The following is a 24,358-nucleotide window of genomic DNA, read 5'->3' as shown; positions in this document are numbered from 1 at the left end:
AATAGCTGCAGCATTAAGGTAAACTGCTCATAGCTGGTGAACATGAGTGCTTCAGCGCCCTAGCTCGTGATCATAACTTCTTGGATACTCCTCTTTGTACTGCATTTTTTGTTGCTGGTTCTAATACCGAAACGATGTTACTTTGAAAGTCAAACTGCTTCACCTTTTTCAGATGGCAGCATTTTAAGATTTACTCAGAAATAATTCTAATAATTCACCTTCCCCAGTTCAATTTGGAAAGTTAATTGTCCTTACTCTCAGGCCTTTGGCATAGCATCAAGGAGAAGGGAAATGGGAAGAACACACATGGTGAAAACTTTAAATCCAAGAAGTTACAGGCGATTTTAAAATTACTCGTGGTCATGCTGGAGAAGCTTCTGTTAAGACTGGAACTAGCTTTAATACAATCCAAAGCTCTGATGTTAATACCATGGTGAGTATGCATGCTCACTGATGTGTTAGGTCTCAAGATGAAGCTGGCAAATTTGTTGGGAGACTTTTGCTATGCTGTGTCCCAGAACATTCAAACAATACTTCTCTAGAGGCTGCCATGCATCTTCTGTCTTTGGTGATTTTTTGCATAAGCCCTGTCCACTCGCCCCATCTCATCTCAAACAGGAGCAGCTGTATGTGTTCTGCCTACATATACATGCCAAAAACACACTTAACTAGCATGTTCCTAAACTCTGCGGAATGAATATGACAGAGTTTGGAAAGCCTCGTGCTTGGCTGTATCACTCAGTTTATGACAGCTCGGGGATGGCCCTTAAAATACTTGTTTTCTATAGGAGAACATGTTCCTTCTTGCCTTACCCATCAAGTGTTTTGCTCATAGGTCAGGATGCTGTAATTGATACAACACAGCCAAAACTCAGTGGGTAAGGTCTCTTCTCAGGACTCACTAAACGTAACTAAATGTAGTTATCTAGTACAAGCTTGGTTATGAGCAGGATAAATATACTGCTTTTACAAGGGGACAAACATTCCCTTCCTATTTAGAAGCTGTTTAGATGGAGCTGGACTGCAAAGTACAAGCAGGACTGCACGTAATTAGGAGTGCTAAGCCAGAATCACCCAGGACAGGTGTGCTGGTGAAGCAGGGAGGCAGCAGGACAGGAAACTGTCTGCCACCACACAGAAGCAGACAACAGAAAGTCATGCTTGCATAGTTAATGTGGACTCCCAATGATAAAAAATTGGCTTAATCATCAAGAACTGAATTTTCCAAGTTCCCAGACTTCACAAGGAACAGCAGCTCGTGGATTGGCCAAGTGACAGAGCTACCAAATCTATCCTGGCCTAAGGCAACAGCTTCCCGCTCAAACCCAAAGTCTGATCAAATGCAACGAAAAGCTCTGTTGGATCTCTGGCATAGAAATACAAATGAACTGAAGGCCAGGCAAGCCTGAAATATGTCAATATAGACATGAGGGTTTATCATGTTTGAGAGGTATTCCTGTTTAAAAAAGGTGTCATGAATCACAGAAAAAAAAATTACAGCTTTGAGCACCCAAGGATATCTGGGCCAAACTGCTGTGTCCAGGCAAACAGTCAACTCCTGCTGAACCCAGCCCCAGTGGAAAGGGGAGAGGGGAGGGGAGCAGCAGCAAATTATAAAGCATCAAGGAGGAGCAGCTTGTGCTCCCTGCTCAGCAGGGGATCAGACGGATTTATTGTGTATGTCCCTCTGTTTATCAGCCTTGTTGGTCTCTCTTACCTCTCTTCAGTAGAATACCATTTACAAATGGCAGCTCTTTGAACCCTGAAGGTTCGCTGAATTTCCTATTATTTATCTTTTTTTTTTTTTTCACAAATTCTGGGGCCCAGGCTGGGGATGGAATAATGATCCCCCAACATATGAAACAGGCCCTTGCTGATCAATGCCAGAGAGGATGTCAGGTCCACAATAAGCTGTACTATGAATTCAGCCTGCTATAGTTGTACTAGTTCCTGTCTCCTTTGGCAACCTCTGTTCTCATAGATGGATAATTTGTGAAGAGTCCATTGTTCTGATAGCGGAACTGGAGAAGAAAATCCACTCTGAATATTTGTTTCCACCCAGAAAGTTAGATCTGTGTAACCTCATAGCTGCTAAACCCTGGTAGTAACAGCTCATTAATTTCTCTGATTGCTCAGCAAGGACCAGCCCTTGTTGGCTGAGATCAAAGTGACTCAGTATCCAAAACAGGCAAGCGTAAGGGACCAAAACCACTTCTGGGTTTAGAAGATGATCCAGAAAACTACCCTCAAAACTTATTTCTGAGGCAGTCCTGCCACTTCGCCTCGTAAGAAGACATTGAGGCTGTGGGACAAACATTACACCAACAAAGCTTCAAATGCCTGGAAGCAAAAGAGGGGGCTGTAGGTAGAGCTTGTGGAAGTCCAGGCAGCATTTGAAGAAAGGTAGGTGGGAAGTGAGTAAAGGAGGAGCAGAGAATGAAAAATATGACAAATGACACTGCAGAGAGATAGAAAGCTAGGGTGACACCAGTGAAGAGTTTGACAGAGGAGGATTTAGGACAGCATACTTCCTTAAGGATTGCCTCAAAGCCAATCTAGGCCTGCTCTTCCACACTTTTACGGGCCTGTATAATAACCTCCCCGAGAAGAACTGAAGGTTGAGGAATAAGTACATTTGAACTGGGACCAGACTGTGTCACTCCCTGCCTCCCACTGTCTAGAATGCCACAGCACAGGCAGTGACCAGGGAGGTGTCACACTTTTGGCCACACCTTCTGAGGACTGACTGAATCTGGCAGATGACCCAAATCTCCTGCTTAAGCATTTGCTTGAAAAGTATCAGAAACATAACGCAAGGGGGATAGCTCAACCTTTGAATCCCTTGCATCTGTGGGTTGCTCCCAGCACCTTAGCCTGTGGATCCACTCCTCAGATCTGTTTGATCCTTCCCTCTATGTTTCATTCTTTTTTTTCCTGAAAGCGCCTTGGACAGATTTAAGATACATCTAACTTGGGATAGGTAGAAAAGCATTGGTGCTTAGGTGTCAATAACTCCAGAACTCCTTGGCATGGATATGAGCAAATGTGAGGAATTTCATGCGTCTGGGGATCTGGCTGAACTGCTTTGCTTGCAGCAGGATTTCACCACTGACCCTTGTGTGCATCTGAAGAACTTGCTGGTGGGACCTGTGATGTTCTTTGCTCACATGACAATAACAAGCATGAGGTCCCAGAAAATGTTCTTGCTTCGTGCCTCATTTTGTACTATACTAAGTCTTTAAGAAGAGCTCCTGGTGCTCCCTTCTAAACTTCTGAGCTCCCATGGGATGAATCAAGCTACATGCAATAACTTAAATCACTCCATCAGATGCTGCATGCTGTGCAACACCCACTCTCCAACCATGACCATGTCACAGCTTGGTTGTCTGTACTATGCAGTCTCACAATCTTACCTGGCTCTCAGAACTCAGTGGAAAAGCATCTTTATCTTTTGAATGAAGTTCCTCAACCATGCCTCCATCTGAAGTTACAGCTTCCAAGAAGTTAGATGGGACAAGCCCTCTTTGTTGGTTCAGCTCTCCCTGAAAGATCAACATTCAGTTCCCATATCAGGTTTCCTGGCTGATGGAAAAATAAATAGAGGAGCAGCCCCATTCCGAGAAGGCTATGCTACGGCCTGAGAGAAGCCCAGGAACACATTCATGTTGGAAGCATCCTCAGTAAGTTTCACAACTCACATTCTTGCTTAGTTGTGGAACAATTCAAAACGCAAAAACACACGAGTGTAAAGGAAGAAAAGATGATGGCAAGTTATGACAAATGTATTCCAACAGCATGGACAGACACCTCTAAGTCATAGACTATGAAGACTATTTGCACTTTACAAACTCAAAAAATTTCCACTAATAACCTGGAAGCAACTGGAACATGATTGTGCCACAGGATTCCTAAAGGCCTTTAAATTGTTCTGGTATTTAATTTTTTTAAGAATGAAGTACTGCTAGTACAATGCCCTGTAGGCCTTGTCTCTATGCTCACTGACATCTGGAGCTCAAAACCAAGCTTGGCTGTCTTTCCAAAAATTTGTCTCTAGTTCAGCAAGAGGTAGCTGGGTGAGACAAAACAACCCCAGCAATGTTGTCTGATCAACGCCATGAAGGAAGTCAAACAAAACATTCGTAACAATGCCTCCAGACTTTACCTAGTGGTGAACCTCAACTTTGATGTATGACTGCATACTGTTTTCTGTGCAGGAAAAGAGGGATGATCCAAGGGCTAAGAAACGTGTCTAACACACAGCTTGCTGGCAGGCACAGTCCCCCGCTATCCACAGTAAATTAAACAGATATCAGTGTTTGTTGAAGTTGGTATGTTGATGTGTGGCAGGATGGGGATCAGCATACATTTTATTCTTATATTACCATTTTAGCCTCCTGTCCTGGATAAGACCATGTGTCAGAGTCCTTGGCGACAAATCAGCTTGTAGCAGATGCTGATGCAACTGATGTATGTGCAGTAAACGCATCTTAGGCTTTGGGAAACCTGCAGTCAATTTAGTCCAAGAAAGAAACTCAGAACCATTTGGAATATTAGGTTTAGAGGAGGAACATGGACTGCAAGAAACAATCTGCTTATTCTAAGGAGGAGGCATGTGTTCACGTGTTCCAGCAGCAGAACATTTTGTCCCCTAATTTTTGCTCTCCTGCCACTAGATGGAATCCAAGGATTTCAGATGTAGCCAAAGGACCCAGCCAACCCCAATACTTACATAATAGAACCCATCATCATCCATGGACCCAAACACAGTGATAATGTCCCCTGCGCTGAAAGTCAGTTCAGCCTGCAATGAACAAAAGGAAATGATGGTCACAGGAGGAGCACTGTCTGGAATTTCTCACAAGGTTGCCCTGGGCTGCTTGCACAATCTCACCATGAGTGAGGGAGGCCATTGTGATAAGACTTGCAGGAACAGAACGCAGAACAACCAACCTGGGAAATTGTGCAATTCAGTGTTAAGGAAGCATTTCATAAAGTAGGATAAGAGCAAAATTTGTCTCGTAAACCAATTTTAATAGAACTTCAAAATGGTACCTACCACCTGTTCTAGAAAGGGGTGCCAAGAACAAATTGAACAAGCACCAGAAATACCTTTTTTTTTTTCCTTTTTAATATAAACACTAAATCCCCCCTTACCTTGGATGACTGTTCTGTATGCAATGCTCAGGGTACTCCTTGGAGCACAAGACCAAGGCCAAAGATATAGGTATTCTCTTCTAATGGAAGGAATCCCCCCAGTTACAGTGAAACAGTTGCTCTAAGATAGAAGAGGTGGAGTCTTCCAACAGGCTGCATAATGGGCAAGTCCCATTGGAGACATGTTTTTACATGAAATTCACAGAACCACGGAAGCACTGGCTCGAAGAGACCTACTTCTGATATATTTACTTTATTTAGTTCCCAGTACTCGATTTCTCTCCTGAGGCTGCAGGTTCCTACTGATGGCAGTGAATGACTTTGTCCTAGCAGAAAGCAGCTTCTAGGGAACTTCACTCACAGGCACAAAGAACTGCACAGCTGATCCTATTAGGTCTTTCTGCAGGTTCAAAAACACCAACTGCAGCTTTCCAGCAAATCAAGTGACCAAATTTTCTGTGAGTTTGAATGGGGAACATCTCTAATAATGCAATGTCAACAGCACCTTGTTGACAAGGACTCAAAAAAAATTCTTTGGTCAGATGTGTGAATATCTGCATAGATGCTGGTTGATGCATGTTTTTATTGTATGTCTCCTAAAATAATCCATTACCCCCAAAATACTCTGTCCTCAGAAGCAGGCTCTCTTGTTCATGAAACACACAGATCGGGTGTCAAGCATTACCTGTATTGCGCCACCTCTTGGCCATACATTCTTTTTACTATACTATGTTTGCTCAGAGTAGACCGATGCTGCTACAGAGGAACAAAAACAGAGCATGTTCTAATTCAGAAAGTCTTTTTTGCTGGAAGGATTTTGCTTTACAATCTTTCCATCAGAAACATATTTATCCACAAAATCCCTGTTTGGATTATATGTAGAGACTGCTTGAAAAGCCGAGCTTAGAGGACTGGTCCATTAAATTGGAATTAAGTGTTCTTGCTTGAACAAAGACCTACACAGGTAGCTAACACAAAAGACATGCTCCATAAAGACACGTTCACCATAAGTATCAGAAATCAATTCTGACCTTTAATCAGGTATTTCCATTTACCACAGGATGCCCCGGATCAGTTGCTAGCAGCAGGGGCTGTTTAGTCCTGTCTAAACACTTACAGGATGCTACAAGGCCACAAGACGCTCTAATAGCTTCACAGAGACAAATACTGAAAACTATTAGGGGTGTGTTGCTTCATACTCTTCACAGAATAATAACTGACTGCTGTTATTAGGAAATACATGAGAGAACGTATGGGCAAACTTTATATTTTATGGCTTCAGCCAAATCGTTTTAGTCATTATTTTGCCATGCTATAATCACCTTAGTTTTGACCAAAGTCTTAAGTGTCTCAGGACAGAAGAAAAAAAGAGTGGAAAAAGAAAGGTATCAGAGGACTGAGCAGCTGCTGGTTACCTCTGCATCTGCATTTGGGGAGCTCTCCTTAGGATTATAGTCAAAGACAGCCATCATACTTCGAGGAGTAAGTAGTTCAGCTTCAAAGTCCTGATGCTTCTGTCCTGGAGGACAAAAACATAACAAAACATGCTGAGCTGGAAGGCAAAGGACAAAATACCACATCACAGCAGCTCTTCACTCTTCTTGGGAGTAAATTGAATAAAATGAATACAAGGGGGAAACTGAATGAGCAAGAGGTCTTAGAGGACCCCGAGATATCTGGTAAAGCAGTTTTCTGATCTCCTGCATTAACTCGCAATCACAGAACCGGTGACATCTCCCACTTGCAGTACCCTGGTATCCTGCCTATAAATACAGGAGTTTTAATTTTTTTTTAATTTTATATACTAACGAATACAAACACACAAGACAGCAGTCTCTTTACAGTGTCTCCAATGGACATTTCTCTTTTCTCCATGTAAAAAATATCCTGAGGAATAAATAAGTGCCAAGGACACAGGAAGACCCTAAACAACATCAACAGGCAGTCCAGCCACACCGGCACAAAGCTCAGCACAAAGGGAAGGGCAGGCAACACCCTGCATTTTTACAACCACCTACCTGCTCAGCCCCATTACTTAAAGACCTGCTCTGGCTCTACAAAAGCAAAGCTTGGCACTACAGAAAACACAAATTGTCCAGTCCTTCATCTTACAGGTCTGATCTATGCTTCAGGTCAACACTGCATGGGTTAGCAAGGTGTTTGCAGGCTTGAACTCTCTTGACATCAATAAATCACAGAGCACCTAAGCATAGAGAGAACTCCTTCAAGGGACCTTGGATTTTAAGGATCGCAGCATCAGATGAATAAGAGATTACCCTGCCCTTGGAAAGCAAAACCAGGTGTGCCCTTCACCTCCAAAGGCTCCCTTGTTTAGTCAAAGGCCACTGCAGTCACTAATAAATTAAAGAACTACAACTCTTCTTCCCTGAGAATGACCATTCTCTTACTTACAGTGCTCTGAATGAGGACTACAGCTACAGGACAAGAAGCAACGGGCACAAACTGAAACACAGGAAGTTCCGGCTGAATATGAGGAAACATTTCTTTGCTGTAAGGGTGACAGAGCACTGGAACAGGTTGCCCAGAGAGGTTGTGGAGTCTCCATCTTTGGAGATATTCAAAACCTGCCTGGATGTGACCCTGTGCAACGAGTGCTAGGTGACCCTGCTTGGCAGAGGGGTTGGACAAGGCAGACTCCAGAGATCCCTTCCAAACTCAACCATTCTGTGATACAGGATGTTGGATTTGCCCATGACCACAAAACTAGTGTCCGTATTATGATGCCAATGTAGCATTCCCCTTCTTACAGTAAGAAAGAGCAATTCTTACCTGGATGAGACTTGTACTTCTCCTGTTTATCCAGTTCTGCTGGGGGGAGAAAACATCTTGTCAATGGGTATTCGTCTTTCAACAGTGTCCACACCACATAACTGACAAACAACAATAAAAAGAACAAACACCACAGCAGCAAAAAACAGAAGCAAACTGTTCATGCAACTCAAAGTCTAAGCCAGTAACCATGACTCAAGGATGTAATAGGACGCAGAGGTCAAGCTCCAAAACTATAAAAGACATCACTGTTGTTAAAAAAACTTAACACCAGCAGGGATGGAATCTCTTTCCACTTCCTAGCAGTCGTACAGAGACAAACATCTGAGGGTCCTGTAAGCAAGTAGTAAAAATTCAATGCAGTCTGTAATCCTATTGCAAAAACCAAAGAGGAAGCAGTGGGTGACACAGACCTTTCTTGGAGCGTCTGGGTTTTGGAGGAGGGACGGTTTGGCGGCGTGGAGGTGGAGAAAATGTGCCATTTCCTTAATAAAAATCCAAAAAAGCAAATAAATAGACAAGAGAAACAGACAGTGAATGGAAAGTGAAAAGCATCTTGAAGAGTGAACAGGCAACAGAGTGGCATGACAATGCTTCCCCTGGGAAGCAGACACTGTGATTTCTGTGCACAAAGCCCCAGTCTCTATTTACTGTATGTGGACTCAGACGAGGCATGATCCACATCCTAGACATATACAGAATTCCACATTGTATTTTTGCCCATAATTGATGCCACAGTACACATCTGACAAACTTTGCCACTTAGCTGCATTTTATCTTTCAGAAGTAGCACCACAAAGATAAAATAAAGCCTTTGTACCATTAGTACCTAAAAAATGCCAGGTGAGGTGTATCCCATCAGCTCAAGTGGGAAGGGACCTTGGGATGTCTCTTGTTAAAACTTCTGAACAGAACAGGGTCAATACTGGATTTGGACCAGGCTGCTCAAGGCTTTGCCTCACTGGGTCTTGAAAAACTCTCAGGACAGGGATTCCCCCACCTCTTGAGTCCTGTACCAATGCTTGGTTATCCTCATAGTGAGAGATCTGTTTCTTTTATGTGGTCATAACTCTCAACTGATTATTATTTTCCCTTTTCCTTCAGCCATGCAGTACCATGAACTGCCCGGTTGTGCCTGCTCGCTAACCTCTTTTAAGGTGCTAGAGGGCTGCCAGAAGTCATTCTTCACATACCCCAAGCCTTCTCTTCTCCTAGCTAAACAAGCCACAATCCCTCAGCCTCTCACTGTACAAACCGCTCAAACACATCCACTGCCCCTGTATGGCTCTTCAGTGCTTGAACATGTCCCTTTAAGTTCCAGAAAAGTGAGGATTTCTAGAGAAGCCAGCACATACATCCCTAGAGGAGTCCCCAGCTGAGCCTGCAGAAGGAGTACCCAGACCAACCCCTTAGAGGCATTCCCTCAATTACCAGGCTGTAATACGGGTTTACAGCAGCACAAAAACAGGCACGTACAGCCCAGCTGCCTAAGGGAACAAGGTTTACCGTCTCTGCACACACCCCCACGTATCTTTTTCACTATCCCCACTCTTCTGGAATATTTCAAATCCACTATGTTTCATGCAGTCTCAGAGCTATTAAGGTTTTTATTCTGGGAGGACGCAACAGGGGAGGGGACAGAGAGCCCTGTACGTCCACACAGGTACAAAGGCCGCCACGGGCATCAAATCTTCTCTGAGTACCAGGGAATAAATTCAAGAGAAACATTATGAATGTTCCAGGGGTGAAAAAAGCCTTAGTAAAATCTCTGCTCCCCGTAGACATGAGAGGGGCCAACAGACACAGACCTACCAAAAAACACACAGCCACAAAGTGAAAGCAACTGCCTCCAAGTCCTGTGCTCCTGAGGGCTCACCTTCCAGAGACCCACATTTAGCAGTTGGGCATGGTTAAACCCTTAGTCTCAAGGGCTGGACAATAGGTCTCCATGCAGAGGAACAGAAACAAGTTTGATTGCTTCTTTTTCATTTTTCCTCGACTGCCTGTGAGAACAGCTCCGTCCTTTGCCACCCCAAGCACCCAAAAACCCTATACGTGTGCTGTTTCCACCTGCTGAACTGGTGAGGAAAAGGTGGCTGGCCAAACCACAAATTTCCTCTCGTTTTAACAAGTGGAGAAGGTCAAAGAATTGCCACTGGTAGCACAGAGTACAAAAACAAGCACGGGATGAGACGGAGGGATAAAAGACAGGCATGTGGGTCACAGTTTGTTGACAGCAGTCTCAGGGCAGCTCATAGCCCTCCAACTGCAGTCTAACCCAGCCCAAGCAGTAATGGCTGCAAATCCCAGGGAAGGCTCCTCTCCTCTCTCTGAACATGAGTGGAAAGAAACAGGAAAGCCTCTGCAGTGCATAAACCACTGAACCATGTACTTCAGGGAGTGAGTGAGAAACAGCCCACGGACCAAGGTCTGCCCATTGTACACTCTTGCTTGACTGCCTTGCTGTCTCACACCCTTCCTACCATTCACTACGAGCCTTTGCCCATCTTTCTTCTTTCCCACATTGCAATTCTGTCACCTAAGGGCCTACAGGCTCAGTTACAAACTCACAGAACAAGGGAGAGCACAAAAGTGAAAACTGTGTTCACAAATTTCAGTTGCTCTTCAAACTTTTGGTCCTCCTCCTCTACTGAGGATCAGCTTCACCAAACTCTGTGTGGAGTTCAAAAGCACAACACTTCAAGCACTGGACCAACTCAAGCAGCTGCAAATGCAACTCTGGGCAGTGCTGTGCTGCACTAGAATCTGGTATGAACCAAGACCTCAGACATCCCTGCTTGCCACTACTGTAGCCACTAAACAAGCGTTCAGATCCTGGGGATGAGCCATTTTGGTGGGCTGCATTGGCCACAAAACTTGACAGCACAACTGAGCTTTCTACAGTTCAGCAAGGACATGTGAGGGCAATAGCACAGCACACACAGAAAGGAGATACAGTACCTATGCTCTCCATTGGCGTGTCGGCAGGAAGGAACCCTTGCTTTAGGAGCTGCCTCTTGATTTCATTATTCTCCACCTGGACTTCAGATACCATGTTACATGGAATGTAACCCTCTCTTCCTGCACATTCACCCCTGTAAAAGCCATCAGCATCCTTGTCTCCACACACCTGCAAGGTAAAAGACAGGCCAAGGACTGCTTACATTACAGGGACCAAGACACAAAGACAACAGAGAAAGGGAATCTAAGGAAACTCCCAAGATGAGGAAGCTCCGCTTCCCAAAGTTTACGCTGTCCCTGGAACAAGAGGTGGCTCCATATAGAGTAGATGTTCACTAAGACCTGCTCCTACCTTCAGGATCTGCCCCTCCTTAAACGGGAGCTCCTCTTCTGCTGCATCAGGGTTAGGAGACATAGAAACAGGATCATAGTCAAAGAGGGCCACAAATATTCTAATGCCATCATCTTTAACAGCAGTTTCTGACGCAGCACTCCTTGGAGGACCTGGAAGTAGTTAGGCGACACACCAGATATAATGTAAGCACCATTTCCCTGCCACAGACCTGCATGGCTAAAATACTATCAGCCTCCCCCATGCAATTTCCAACAGCCTCCCTCTCTTCTGCTGCATGACTCTCCCCTCCTTCCCCACTCACCTGGACTAGAGAGCAAAGGTTTCTGCATTTGACTTCTTCTTACGCTCCTGTTCCCTCTTCTGCTGGGAGCCTGCCAGGCAGCTGAGCCAGACAGCTCCTGGCCCCTAGGATCTTTATTACCAGACGCCTGCAACAGGAACCACCAGAGAGTTAGTAGCAGCCTCTGCCTTCCAACTCACGTGAACAGCGCTCAGCCTAAATGCACTCCACAAAGCGCAGTGCATCCAAATGCAACATTCCTCTTCAGGGACACTCTAGAGCTGAAAATACTATGGGAGGTGGAAAACAGAACTAAATACAGGCAGACACCCAGCCTGGCACCGGGGATGCAAGGACGCAGGAAAGGGCATTTCAAAGGAAGGTAATGACATTACAGTCATCATCTACACAAAGCTTTCACAAATCAGCTTATTTCACCAGGGGTTCTCATTTGAGTCCCACAGCCTCCTGCTGCAGGTAGGAAGACCCAGTGCGAAAAGGAATACTGCATCGGTGACACTCAGTCATTTAGCAGGAAAAGCAGAAGCAGCTAATACAAGAAAAGGCACGAAGCAGCACAGAACTACAGAATCTCCCAGATATTCTTCCGGACGATCCTAGAGGGTCCTTTCTCTGGACAACACTGAACAAAACAAGATACAGGCAGGCCAGGGAAGCAGAAGGGAAGCTAACGCCACTGCAAGCTGCTTCAAAACCAGAATAGGAAAAGTCACCCAACCCTTTTGTGCAAGGAGGTGCTACGTATCCCCTTCCAAGGATGTTCGAGCCTCCTTCTCCAGACAGGTGACTTACAGTCCAGGTCCCAGCCCTGCTCCTCAGAGCTGCTCTCACACCTCAGTGCCTCCTTCTCCTGGCAGAAGAATCGCAGGTGCTGGTTTGGATACCCAGCCCACTCCATGTCCTGCTCTTCCAACATCTCCAGTCCGGTCAGGTCCCTTCTGCCATCCGTGTGGACAACCTCAGATTGACTGGAGCAATCACTCCAATCCCTCACACAGCTCTGGGACCTTTCTGGCCACAGCCTGCTCTCAGGGGGGGATGCACAGGTTGAATCCTGATCGTCTTCAGAGTCATATTCAACGTCTATTTCTAGGTTCCTGGGGCTGGAGCAGCGTGCTGCCGCCAAAGCAGGTTCTCCAAACCCTGAAACCACTGCTTTCCTGTGGTTTCTTCGTGAGGCTCCTTGTCTGGCCCGATTGTACACATCAAACCCCTCCTTACCACCAGCGCTGCTCACAATGTTCAGCTCTTCCCTGAGGCTAGGAGCTCTGTACAATCCACTTCCCATCTGGCTGCAGTTGCCCAGCAGACGACTGCAATGCTCTGAGAGATCATTTTGTCTCTTCCTACCCATCTCAGGCCGACTCCGGATCTTCTCTCGATAATTATTTCCCTTCTTCTTGCTCTGAGTGGGGCTTACCCCAGTCCCAGGCTTTGGATCATTCTCCTGGTAGCCCCAGTTCCAGTTTGCCCTTTTCTGACTCCAGCCCAGAGGCTCAAAGCCAGGGCTCGCATGGTCAGCATCCCCTCTGCTCTCCTTAACAGTACGCTCATCCCGTGGGGTCTCAGTGGACAGATCTGGGGAAGAATCACTACCATCTGCCTTTAAAAATGGCTCCTGGATGCTGAGTGGCTTCTCGGTCCTTCCTGCATGGTAGGTAGGCGTTTCCAAGGAGTCCTGAGCATTTGCCTTTTCCTCCATAACACCCTTCTCATCCTCATCTTCATCCTCATCCTCGGTCACTTCAGGGATGCTAAACAATTTCTTGCTGTGGTTCTTCTGAAGTGGGAGCTCTAGTATCCTCTCCAGAATCTCCTCATCGCTGTCAGTATCACAAAGATCCATCTGTACCCAGCCCCCGAGAAAAGCAACAGCCAGGACAAGAAAAGGAAAAAAAGAGAGGAAATACGCATTAAAAAGAGAGACAGCGTTACAGTGGATTCCCTCCCAGCACAGCGGTATGAAGCAGCGACTGTGGTCTGCAGAGAAGCGAGGGTAGGAAGCAAACAATAGCAATGGGTCTTCTGGCAAAGACAATCAGATGAACTAGCAATGCAGCAGAAAGCGAGAAAGGCCAATGCATGGATGAGCTCCCTCCCAGGCTCTGCCTCTGCACAGACAACTGTCTGCAACGCCCTCCATCCCGCCTGCTGGACTCCCCGCAGCTCCAGCATTCCCAGCCTGGGATGACGGGCCAGGAGCAACACAGATCCTCCGTAGCTGCTCGCTGCACGTTGGAGCCGGTCAGCTTCCTCCCTCCACAGGGACCAGGCTCACAGCCTGTGCCCACACAGGGACCCAGAGTCCTCCCTTATCTCTCTGTCCTCACACTGGCACATAAGGAAGTGACTCTGTATAGCAGGACAACTTGAAGATGTTTCTGCTGTAAAGCACCTTCCCCAAACCCTTCCTCTCATCTGTCAAAGGCCAGCTCTACAGTAGTTTATTGCCTGTAAATCCAGGTTAATGCAGCATTGCCATGAATATACAGGAAAGTCCTTTATCTCAGTGGGCTCACGCATACTTCTATCTCACCTGCAATCTGGGAAAGAGCCTACCTGGTCACATAAAACTTTTGGAAAAACACTGAATTTTAAAACTTGTTTTGGACCGACTGTGTAAGTTATGTTTTGCCTTTTACCACATTTATAGTAAAATAAAAGGGTAGAATCCTGGAAACATAGCATAATTTAGCTTAGAAGATATGCCTGGCGGTCTCTGGTCCAACTTCCCTGATAATTTGTATCATGACATTCTAAAAACATTTATAAGTAGTTAACAAAGCATATGTAGCTACTGATGTTTTAAGCTACAGCCACGAGCCTGCCCATGCAGAGATAATTAAAAACTGAACCACGATAGGGTGAAAAGGCAGTTGGAAGCTGCCTATTGACTACTTCAACCTCCGTAACTTTTTCCAAGCAAAAGCTGGTCTTGAATCATATTTAGAAGGGGTTAGAAGGGACCTCCAGAGGTGTCTAGTTCAATCTCCTACTTCCAAGCAGGACTGTTGCAAACACTAAAGCAGTGTTTTGCTTAGCTGAGGCTGGAAAACAACAAAGACCGGAGCTCCTGCACCTCTGACCCATGAGATCCATCCCAGGGCTGCATCACCTTCCTAGGAAAGAAGTCTGTACTTAATGTCCAACATGAACCAAACTGCAGCTCATGGCTCTTGCCTGTTTCTTTATTATTTGCCACCCACAAGAAGACTTTGGCTCTCTGCTCCTTGTAATCATCCTTCAAATAGTTGCAAGCAGCTACTAGACCTCCCCTTAGCCTCCTCTTTGCCAGACCAAACAAGCTCAGCTTCCTAAAACTCTCCATAGGACGAGCACTCAAGGCCCTACTTTGTTAGCACAAATTAGTAACGTGCCAATTTATAAATGCAACCACAAAAAACAGTCTAGTAAGACATTTACAGAACTGGGGCCTTTGCTTTTGAGTTTTAATATAATAAATGGTTTCTAGCAAGTTGAAGCTGCAGCTATGCAAGTGTGAGCTTCTACATCAAGACAAAAGGAATCCAGGGACTCAGACAACACAAATCTTGAAGAAAAGAAACACTGCTTCATATTTGAAAGAAGTAGGATAATGAAATTATGTAACGTGAGAAGGGTCTGGGACTTCATAGTCAGTTAACAATCAAGACGAAAGTTAAACAACATAAATGAGATTACACTTTTTAAAATCAGAACCCCTCCATTCTTTTATCCCACATATCTGGAGTCAGCTGAGGAGACCTGAAACAACCCAGAACATTACTAAATATGCAGAAGCCTAGAAAATAGGCCTGCCAAGGCTTGGCCCGACTTCAGCCATCATCTTCCTCTACATTACAAAGCAGTGTAGTGAGCTCTGTGCCCTAAATCTTCCTTCCCCCTGATGCCCCCTACCCATTCAGCATCTTGTCACACTCATGCCATCAACTCTGCATTGCCAGAACAGAAAACAATCACTTTACCAGGTCAAGAAGCACCAGTTTGCTCAACCCATCAGAGTGTACATGGGTTTTTTGGTAGTTCTTTGTCAGGGGAAAAAAAAAAAAAAAAAAAAACCACTTTCAGGCTAATAAAATGTCCAGGAAAAGGTGACTAGTAATGGTGTTTCTAACTGTTCTCATTTCCCCTTTTTCTCCTTCCAGAGAAACTGTTTAACTGTTTTTATCGCTTTTTTTTTTTCCCTAGCACAATCTAGAGCCTTTCAACATGTTCTTCCCAGGGAGCCCACATCTCCAGCCACCAGGCTCTCCTGACACACTGCCCTGCAGGTCCAGCCTCCCCGCCAAAGCAGAACCCCCTTCAAAAGGGGACAAAGCAGCAGCAGATTTACTCCAGATTCATTGCAGTTTCTGCTGCTGTCTATTTAATGCTCAGCAGATCCATCCCATCTGTGCTGCAGGCTATGAGCCACACAGTTCAGCATCAGTGAACTACAACTGTTCTTTGATCACATGAAAGAAATCAGGGCGTTTCTTGCAATACAGGCAGATCACATTTCCTGCAAACCTTTCTAATTTCTCAGTCATCCAGCCTTAATACCTTCCCTCATGTGCATTCATTTCAACTGTCAAAGTTTGTGTGATTATATATCCCTTCCCAGTCATGCAGTTTTACGCGCATTTCCTGATGCAGATGCATTGTAACACTCCAGCCAGCTTTAACTGCTTGAACTTGTAACATGAATAAACATTATCACTCCTAATTCAACTTAAGCAGTATTTTCCTCACTTGTAACATCTGAATTGCAAAGCCGTTGCACTGCTCCCACAAGCAATCCTTCCATTCAGAGAACACCAAGGCTTAAACAAAATCATCTGCACGACACGATTCATGTTCAGGAGTGTGTGCAGGACTAAGGCCAAAATATTACATGACCATTTTCCCTTTGGAGGGATGGACGGTGGATTGGTACGGAATCTATAGATGGGTGGACTTTACAGACTCCTTTGTGCTCACTGTTTCCATCTACATTAAGAACCTGATCACTACAATCGATTTTTCACCCTGGGATCTAAAGTTCACATTACATCGTGTGTTTTTCCAACTAATTAAACCCCGGGCACATTTATTACATATAAACACCCTCCCCTATCACAAAGAACTTGCATTTTAGCAGCTTAAAGACAATGCTGGGAGTAAAAGCAGAGCATGCAGGAACTTAGTCACGCACTACTGAGAGTGCTGGGCCCAGACCGGCACCTTCTCCTGTGAGCTGATGACATGGGATGGCTGCACTGGCGCTCCCCACAAGCATCACTCTGCTACAGGTTACCTTTTCCCCATTCTCCCTGTAACACGGCTCTCTTGAATCCCATTTCTTTTCTTCCAGAGTTTCTGAGGACAGTTCATCTTCTTCCTCTTCTTCCAAAATATCCGAAAGGTCTGAACTACGGTTGTGCTCAGCAAAAAGGGTGAGCTGTCGTCTTCCTATTTCAGACAGTTTTTCTTCTTGCTGTGGAAAACCAAAACAATTTCTTCAGTCCTCTCAGGCACCCTCTCTATTTCAGCAATAAAGTAACATTTTACTTTTTTTCTCTCATACACATGCAGTTAAAGTGTGGTAGGAAATAAATTGGACAGCACCCGGTGCAGCAATTGGCACATGCACACACAAATGTGTGCATAAACACACAAAACTGACAGACATTTTATAGCATGCAAAGAAGGGTACAGCTTAAGACTGTAAAAGAAAGAAAAAAAAAGGATATTAAATACAATCTATATCCCCCTCCATAGGCAGAAATTTGACCAAGGTACAAAACAAACCTCTCTTTTCACTCTGGACATTTCTTTCATCACCTCCTTGCCAGGGGACAACCTCAGGAACTCCTGGCAGCTGCTCCCACCTGTGGTTGCATCTCGGGAGGTGCCCTCTGTCCTGTCAGCCTGGCCTGGGGCGGGCACAGGCTCTGGGCTCAAGTGCTTCTCCTTTGTCTCTCTCTCTCTTTCAGTACTGGGACTTCTTAGTGGCTCTTCCACAGAGCACGTATGGCAGGTCTCCATACGTATCTTCAGGCTACCGCTAGATGGGGTCTCTAGCTCAGGCGCTGTGGTTACAGATTGTTCCATCTGGGAAGCAAACCAAAAAAAAAGGCATCACCAGGACAACAGCATCGTCTGCAGGACCTTCCTGTGCCCCCCCTGTGCATGCTCTATTTCTACTCTTCTGCAAAGGACCCCTCAAGGACAATTTGAGAAGTTCAACCTTGGCCTCTTTGCCAGCAGTTCTGAGGTGAATGACACCAGTCTGCTGCACCCCCCACCCAGCCCCTTCTTGGCAGGGAGCAAAAAGAAACCCGGGGGAAATGTCATCCAACACTTGTGAACCAAAAGGGGACCCTTAACCCCACTGCTCTGTCTGAAATACCATGTGTTCTGTGTCATTGGTGCATGAAGATTTTGGCAGCCAATTTTGTAGCACAGAAGGCTGGCCTGTCCTGGAACAAACTCCTCCTCAGAGTTACCCGAAGGTGGGCCCTTCCACTACAGCACTGTGCTTTGCACCTTTGCGAGTCCAGCCACCTCATATGTCACATCCAGGCCACAGAGGCATATCAACAAATAGTTTTAGAGCAGCAAGAACAAGATGAGCCCAACCTATACCACCAGGCCATTTCCCATTCTGCTGTTCCAGAGAAACATCCTGAGCACTAGCTTGCGGGTTAGCTTGAGCTGGGGGTGAGGACACTATCCCAGCACTTCCTGGAGCTGGTAAGTGCTGTGAAGAAAATGGGATTTTGTGAAGAATATGGACAACAGTACAACTGCACAGACAGGAACAAGGAGGGTAAATCAGGCAGGCCTTCATCAGCCATCTCCTTTGCTAACCGTTTATCTGAAAAAGGCAGCCTCTCTCCACTGCATTTTTCAACAAAGTACAGTTTTGTCCCTATGTACCAGACACACTTAGCAAATATTTACAGGATCAGACTCCAAAGGAGATTTAGACACTGCAGCACCTAGTTTCTAAATGCCCCGAGTTTAGGCAAAAGCTAGGCAGGTCTGGATTTCATACTTAATCTGACAGCTAGACTCCTCCTGCCCTGCATCTTTTTGTTGACAGCTGCACAAAGACAGTTTGTACTGGGCATCCCAGTAGCAGAGGGACATAGAACTACCGGAGCGAGTCCAGAGGAGGGTTACAAAGATGATCAGAGGACTGGAGCACCTGTCACACAGGACAGGCTGAGAGAACTGGGCCTGTTTAGCCTGGAAAAGAGTAGACTGAGGGGAGACCTCATCAATGTGTATACATAAATATCTGAGGGGAGGGTGTCAAGAGGATGGAGCTGGTCTCTTTTCAGTTGTGCCCAGTGACAGGACGAGAGGCAACGGGCACAAACTGAAGCACAGGAGGTTCTGGCTCAATATGAGGGGGCACTTCTTTACTGGGAGGGTGACAGAGCACTGGGACAGGTTGCCCAGAGAGGTTGTGGAGTCTCCTTCTCTGGAGATATTCAAAACCCACCTGGATGCCATCCTGTGCAAGGTGCTCTAGGTAACCCTGCCTGGCAGAGGGGTTGGACTAGATGATCTTCAGAGGTCCCTTCCAACCCCAGTCATTCTGTGATTCTATGACACTGCTACCTAACTGGGCAGTGCCCCTTCTTGCTACGGGGCCTACTCTGCCTTGCACAAGTCCACCCAACTGGAGAAGATTCTTGCAAGTCAAAGACAACAGCAATGCCTGACTAACACTGACATCAAAAACAGTAGAAACATCCTTTTCACCATCCAGTCCCAAGGAGTTCTTGCTTTCCTAACTCTACTCATGCTCCGGTTGCACACATGCAATCAAGCAGTGAGATTCTTCTGCTCTTGCAGGCACACAACAGCAGCCAATGCTGTTTCCTAGTTTGCCAACCACTGGACGATGGCCCAAAGAAAACAGTGCGTCACAACGGGAGAAAGACAAACAGCAGCACGTCATTCCATTCCCCAAAATCATTCATTCTCCTTCCCAGCACACGAGGCACTGGGCACGAGACGTTAAGCTTACCTTCACCTCTGTCCATTCGTCTGAGCCTTTCAATTCTGCTTCCTTTAAAGGGCCAGGCTCTTTGCCCTCACCAGGGAGCACTGTGCTGCCAGCTTGCTGAGGAGGCACAGTCAGGCATTTCTTGTCTTGTGCATTGCCTGATCCCTCTGGGAAAGTGCCTATGGTGTGCACCAAGGAAGCACTGGGAGAGTAGAGGTGCAGCGGTGAGGAGGCTTTCTCTGGCAGAGATCGTGCTGAGCCATCGTGGCTGGAAGAAAGATCAGTCAATTTGGCATCTGAGATATCAGTGGAAACTTTTTGTCGAAGCAGAAGTGCCACTGTCTGGTGTGTGGGTGGGCTGCGCGCAGACAGAGAGCCCCTGGGGTCTCCGCAGGGCAGTCTAGAGGTAAAAGTAGTAGAAACAGCAGAATCTGAATGTGAAGAGTGACGAGATGTTCTCAGCAAGACTGAGGAAATCTGGGCTGGAACTGAATCTACTGACTCTCCATACAGAGACATTGTTCTCACAGAAACTTCCCGGCACACCTGGAACATCTGAAGCTGGGACAAGTCCACAAGAATGCTCCCAGCTGTTGGAGAAGTAACTTCTATTGCCTGCAAGCAAAGAACCAGGAAGCAGTTATTTATTGTGCCCAGCTCAGCCTTTCTGAGAAAGGTAGTTCCTGAACCCAAAGTTAACAAGTGTCCCCTAACAGTAAAGAGAAAGTCACAGCTTTTGGGTATAACATCACTGGCAAAGATGAGTTATTAACTTTCCTGGGGCTTATTGGCAGCACCATGGTGAGGCTGCACCGTTATGTCTCTTCCCCACCCATGTTTCAGGTGGACACACCACAAACGTGGCAAAAGGAAGACACTGTAATGCTGGGATAAAAAACATACGTGAAAGACAGTCAACAGAAAGGAACTGTTACTATGTTCTGAAGAGATTGGAATCAAATTAACAAGCTAAGCACCCTTATGAGGAATGATGAAACTCCCTACTGAAGCCACCACAAAGCAATTTAACCATTCTGCAGTTACGGGGTCCCCACTTGGGATCCCACAAATCTGGATCTGCCCTAAGTAACCAACCTGCAGCAAAGTTGGCCCCGGTGTACCATGCTAATGGGGTATTAATCAGAAAAGTCCCTTCCCAGTAGAAAAAAAACAAAAACAAAAACACGTTTCCTCCCTTTTTAGAGCATGGCCTTGTCCTCCTTTTTCTCCACTTCTCAAGAATACACAAAGTACCTCTCAGTCCTGTCCAGGTCACAGGAGCACCACAGTGACATTAACATCATCACATGCCTGACTTGTACAGTCAGTGGCTGCTTTCGATGTCTTGAGGCTCTGAGGCTGCCCCATTGGCCCTGCACCAGCCTCCAGCCACCCACCTGCACAAACATCAGCCTTGCACAGTATCAGCTCCATACCTTCTGCCCGTCCGCGTACACAGCGTAACCAGTGACTCGAACTCCGTTGGAAGATCCTTCGGCATCAATAGTGACAGGTAACCAGCTGATAACTAGGATACCTGGCGAGGGACCAGCTTCTACCTGGACATCCAGAGGAGCATCAGGCGTACCTTTGAGAAAACAAACAGACTTTTTTCTTGCTTACCTCACTACAGCAAAACACTAAATTAAACCCGTTTGTATCAAAAAGAAAACTCTCACGCCAGCCTTGTCACTGCAGAACCCCAAGTCTTGGGAAGTGCAAGACAAAACCAGAGCAAATAAGGTGCTCTTGTTCTGTGAAAACGTTAATGCACAGAAAACAAAACTTTGCAAAAGTAGCTGAGGCCAAGATGCAGCAACCCTTAGAGCAAGGTAAGTGCAGGTCACAGCAAAACTGATTGTCCATGTCCCAAGAGGCATGCTGCTCAAATCAGCAAAGGGGATGTCTTCTCAGAGCAAATGAAAACAGAAGTAATAAATTCTTAAAATAAAAGAAGAACAAAACATTAAGGCAAAACAGCACAGCATCTCACACCTCAGATCCTAATAAACCTTGCTTCCCTTTACTCCAAGGTTTCACAGCAAAGTACTGACAAAGCTCTCTGCCCCAAGCACTTCCTGCACAGTGGCAATGGGCATGACTGCTCTGATACCTGCTAGTGGGGTAGTGAAGTGTATCACAGCTGAGTTCTGCTCCTGCCCCTCTGGGACCTCTTCCCAAGGAGTTTTCAAGGGCCGGGCTTCCAGCTTGGCAACATACTGAGTGCTTGGCTGCAGGTTGCGGAAAGCATACCAGTAGACCCCTGGTTTTGTTATGTCACATTCCTCCCCATTGAGATACACCGCGTGGTTATAATTGCTGTTGCAGGGAAGCCATGTGACTTCTGCTGACGTGGCAGTGACGCTTCTGACTTTCAGCATAGTTGGTGCCAAACAAAAATCTCGCCCCACAAAGAAAGTGCATCGCAGTTTATCAGAACTGCCTTGCTCCGTCACACTCTGCACAGACACACGGTAAGCCTTCGCCTTTAAATCCAGCTTTTCAATCACCGCTTTGGTCTGAAAGCCACTCTTCACATTTTGACGTAGCTCTTCATCCACATAGATATTGTAGCTTTGTATGTCTGGGCAGCCAGTCGGCAAAAGTGGTGGTTCCCAGCCTACAACTATGCTTCTGGCAAGCTGCTTGATCAAAGTCAGTTTTCTTGGGTAAGGCACTGCTGTGTGACTAACAGCTTCCTCCTGGTCTCCTTCTGCTCTACTGACCAACGGACTGATGCTACTCTCTTCAATGGAGAAATCACTCTTATCTCCACTGCTGGTGCTTGCACTGACAAAACTTTTCTCCTGGTATGAACTATGGGTGAGATCATTCAGCTCCGAAGGCAGAAACGTCATGAGGTCATCATCTGAAATTCGCTCAACAAAATTGGAGGGGACCAGCCCTCGCCGGCCATCCATCAGCTCCCCTAAACAAAAAACAGGAAACCTGTTACCACTGCACCTACCGTTCAACCTTCCAACCCATCTGTAAAGACAATGTGACAATGTCTATGCTAGGTCACAACTGCACTGCAGTCAGGAATGAAAAAAGCTCTGGGATGTTATCCCTGGGCAAGTTTGCTCCATTTCTGACAGCTGCTCTCGTTACATCCCGATGTCCACAGTGAGATAACTCACTGCTCTACACACTTCAGAGTCAACTAACCAGAGAGTGTTTTGTGTAATTAAGGGTTAAGCTTATGGGTTTTTCCTACTTCATTATCCTCTTGTTCTTCCATCACAGCTCTTTTACTAACTTAAATGTCTTTTTCTATTTTTCACAAACTATGCAAGCTATTTTATGTCTTCTCCCAGCCAAACAGATTTGGTTTTCACAGCATTTCCCCATAGAATTCCATCTATCCAGTTCTGTATTCAGCTCTGGCCTTCTTTTTAGTTCCCTCCTTTGCTATGCTAGCTTCTGTAATAAAGATGTCCCGAAAGGACACGTGGGGATAACTGATACCACAGCACTCTTCATAAGTGCAAGAACCATCAAATCAGTATTAAATGAACACCGTATAGGGACTGAACCTACTTTCAAATTCTACCTACAGCAAATCAAGTGAACGCAGGGAAAGCAAAAAACATTAGTAAAGAATAATCTTTTTATTCTTTAAACAACAAATAAATAAATACATGAGAAGCTTGGAAATAGAAAAGAAAGAAAGAAAGAAAGAAAAGAAAGAAAAAAGAAAGAAAGAAAGAAAGAAAGAAAGAAAGAAAGAAAGAAAGAAAGAAAGAAAGAAAGAAAGAAAGAAAGAAAGAAAGAAAGAAAGAAAGAAAGAAAGAAAGAAAGAAAGGAAGGAGACAGCCAAAGAGTAAGCAGTGCAACATGGCATGCATTTGCCTCAGCTCTTGCAAAGCACCTGAATAAATCAGGTCCCTATATCCCCATACGTATGCCAACTCTACAAAGAAACTTCGCTACATTTTACAGTCCATAATTCTTTGCTTCAATTCCATCCACCCATTAGTCAATGAGGACCATGGTTTCAAAGGTGCCAAAAGAGAAACACACTGTATAACACCAAACAGGATAAACACTGTGGTTTGAACTGCTTAGCTTACATCTTAATATGCCCAAAAGAGCAAGAGGTGATCAAGACCATCAACTGCCTGTGGTCCCTGGCTCAGCAGGCAGCCACTGGAAAGAGGGTAAGAGACCACCTGCAGAAGGCACCCATAGGTTAAACTTGGTCCTCTCCATGGAAAGTAGTGGCAAAACTCCCATTGAATTCACCAGACCAGGATTTCACATTTTAGACTTTAATCGTGATGCAAATAAACTATTTTCCAACAGAACCTGCTCTCCTCACTAGCAAACTAGCTTTGGACAGAAAACATTTATCTTGAGCTTTTAAGATTCACTAAACTTTTTTTTTTTTAATGGGATCAAATCTCCACAGCAGTTCAGTCACATTCCACTCCCACTAGAACACACCTTCAAAGAAGCCATCTTCATCCATGTCTCCATAGATGTAAATATACTCTCCAGCAGTCAGTGGAAGTTCTGCCTCTGGATTTTCATTAGGTCCATCAAATGGATTGTAGCTGAAATAGTAACAATATGAAACCTTACTTCATACAGCAACTTTCATAGCAACACCTTCAAGCTGTGCTGTTAGATCAGCTTACATTTTAGCTGCATCCACCTTTTGTAAGCAGCAAATTCCACAGACAAAGGTCAAGACTCCAGCTTATGCTTTTATATGTAACCAACGTTATATTGCTCCATGTTCGAATAGCAGCTAGGAGTGCTTTGCTGAGTGGCAGAAGAGATGTCTTTTGACATCTGAAGGAACAGATCAGAG

General features: G+C 45.5%; 1 protein-coding gene across 7 annotated transcripts in view; it reads right to left on the bottom strand.

Annotated features, from left to right (window-relative positions):
• The window catches only part of TSPOAP1 (TSPO associated protein 1), a 71,143-nt gene that overhangs the window by 4,624 nt on the left and 42,161 nt on the right, over positions 1–24,358 (bottom strand). For 4 of the 7 annotated variants that reach the window (XM_080562789.1, XM_080562792.1, XM_080562793.1 and 1 more), the window contains 15 exons: positions 23,989–24,098; positions 21,656–22,471; positions 20,979–21,130; positions 19,564–20,157; positions 17,331–17,633; positions 16,837–17,016; positions 12,280–13,407; positions 11,562–11,688; positions 11,258–11,409; positions 10,906–11,074; positions 8,358–8,429; positions 7,945–7,983; positions 6,570–6,673; positions 4,730–4,801; positions 3,414–3,542 (listed from right to left, as the gene is read on the bottom strand). In XM_080562789.1, the coding sequence (XP_080418915.1) occupies positions 3,414–3,542; positions 4,730–4,801; positions 6,570–6,673; positions 7,945–7,983; positions 8,358–8,429; positions 10,906–11,074; positions 11,258–11,409; positions 11,562–11,688; positions 12,280–13,407; positions 16,837–17,016; positions 17,331–17,633; positions 19,564–20,157; positions 20,979–21,130; positions 21,656–22,471; positions 23,989–24,098 (4,147 nt within the window). The remainder of the gene's footprint in view (positions 1–3,413; positions 3,543–4,729; positions 4,802–6,569; positions 6,674–7,944; positions 7,984–8,357; positions 8,430–10,905; positions 11,075–11,257; positions 11,410–11,561; positions 11,689–12,279; positions 13,408–16,836; positions 17,017–17,330; positions 17,634–19,563; positions 20,158–20,978; positions 21,131–21,655; positions 22,472–23,988; positions 24,099–24,358) is intronic. The other 3 variants (XM_080562790.1, XM_080562791.1, XM_080562795.1) reach the window with 3 other exon arrangements.

This window comes from Anser brachyrhynchus (assembly GCF_964034855.1).
Source record: "Anser brachyrhynchus genome assembly, chromosome: 20".
In the NCBI taxonomy this organism is placed as follows: domain Eukaryota; kingdom Metazoa; phylum Chordata; class Aves; order Anseriformes; family Anatidae; genus Anser; species Anser brachyrhynchus.
Note: the sequence above shows the minus strand (reverse complement) of the source record. Positions and strands in the feature narration are given on the sequence as shown.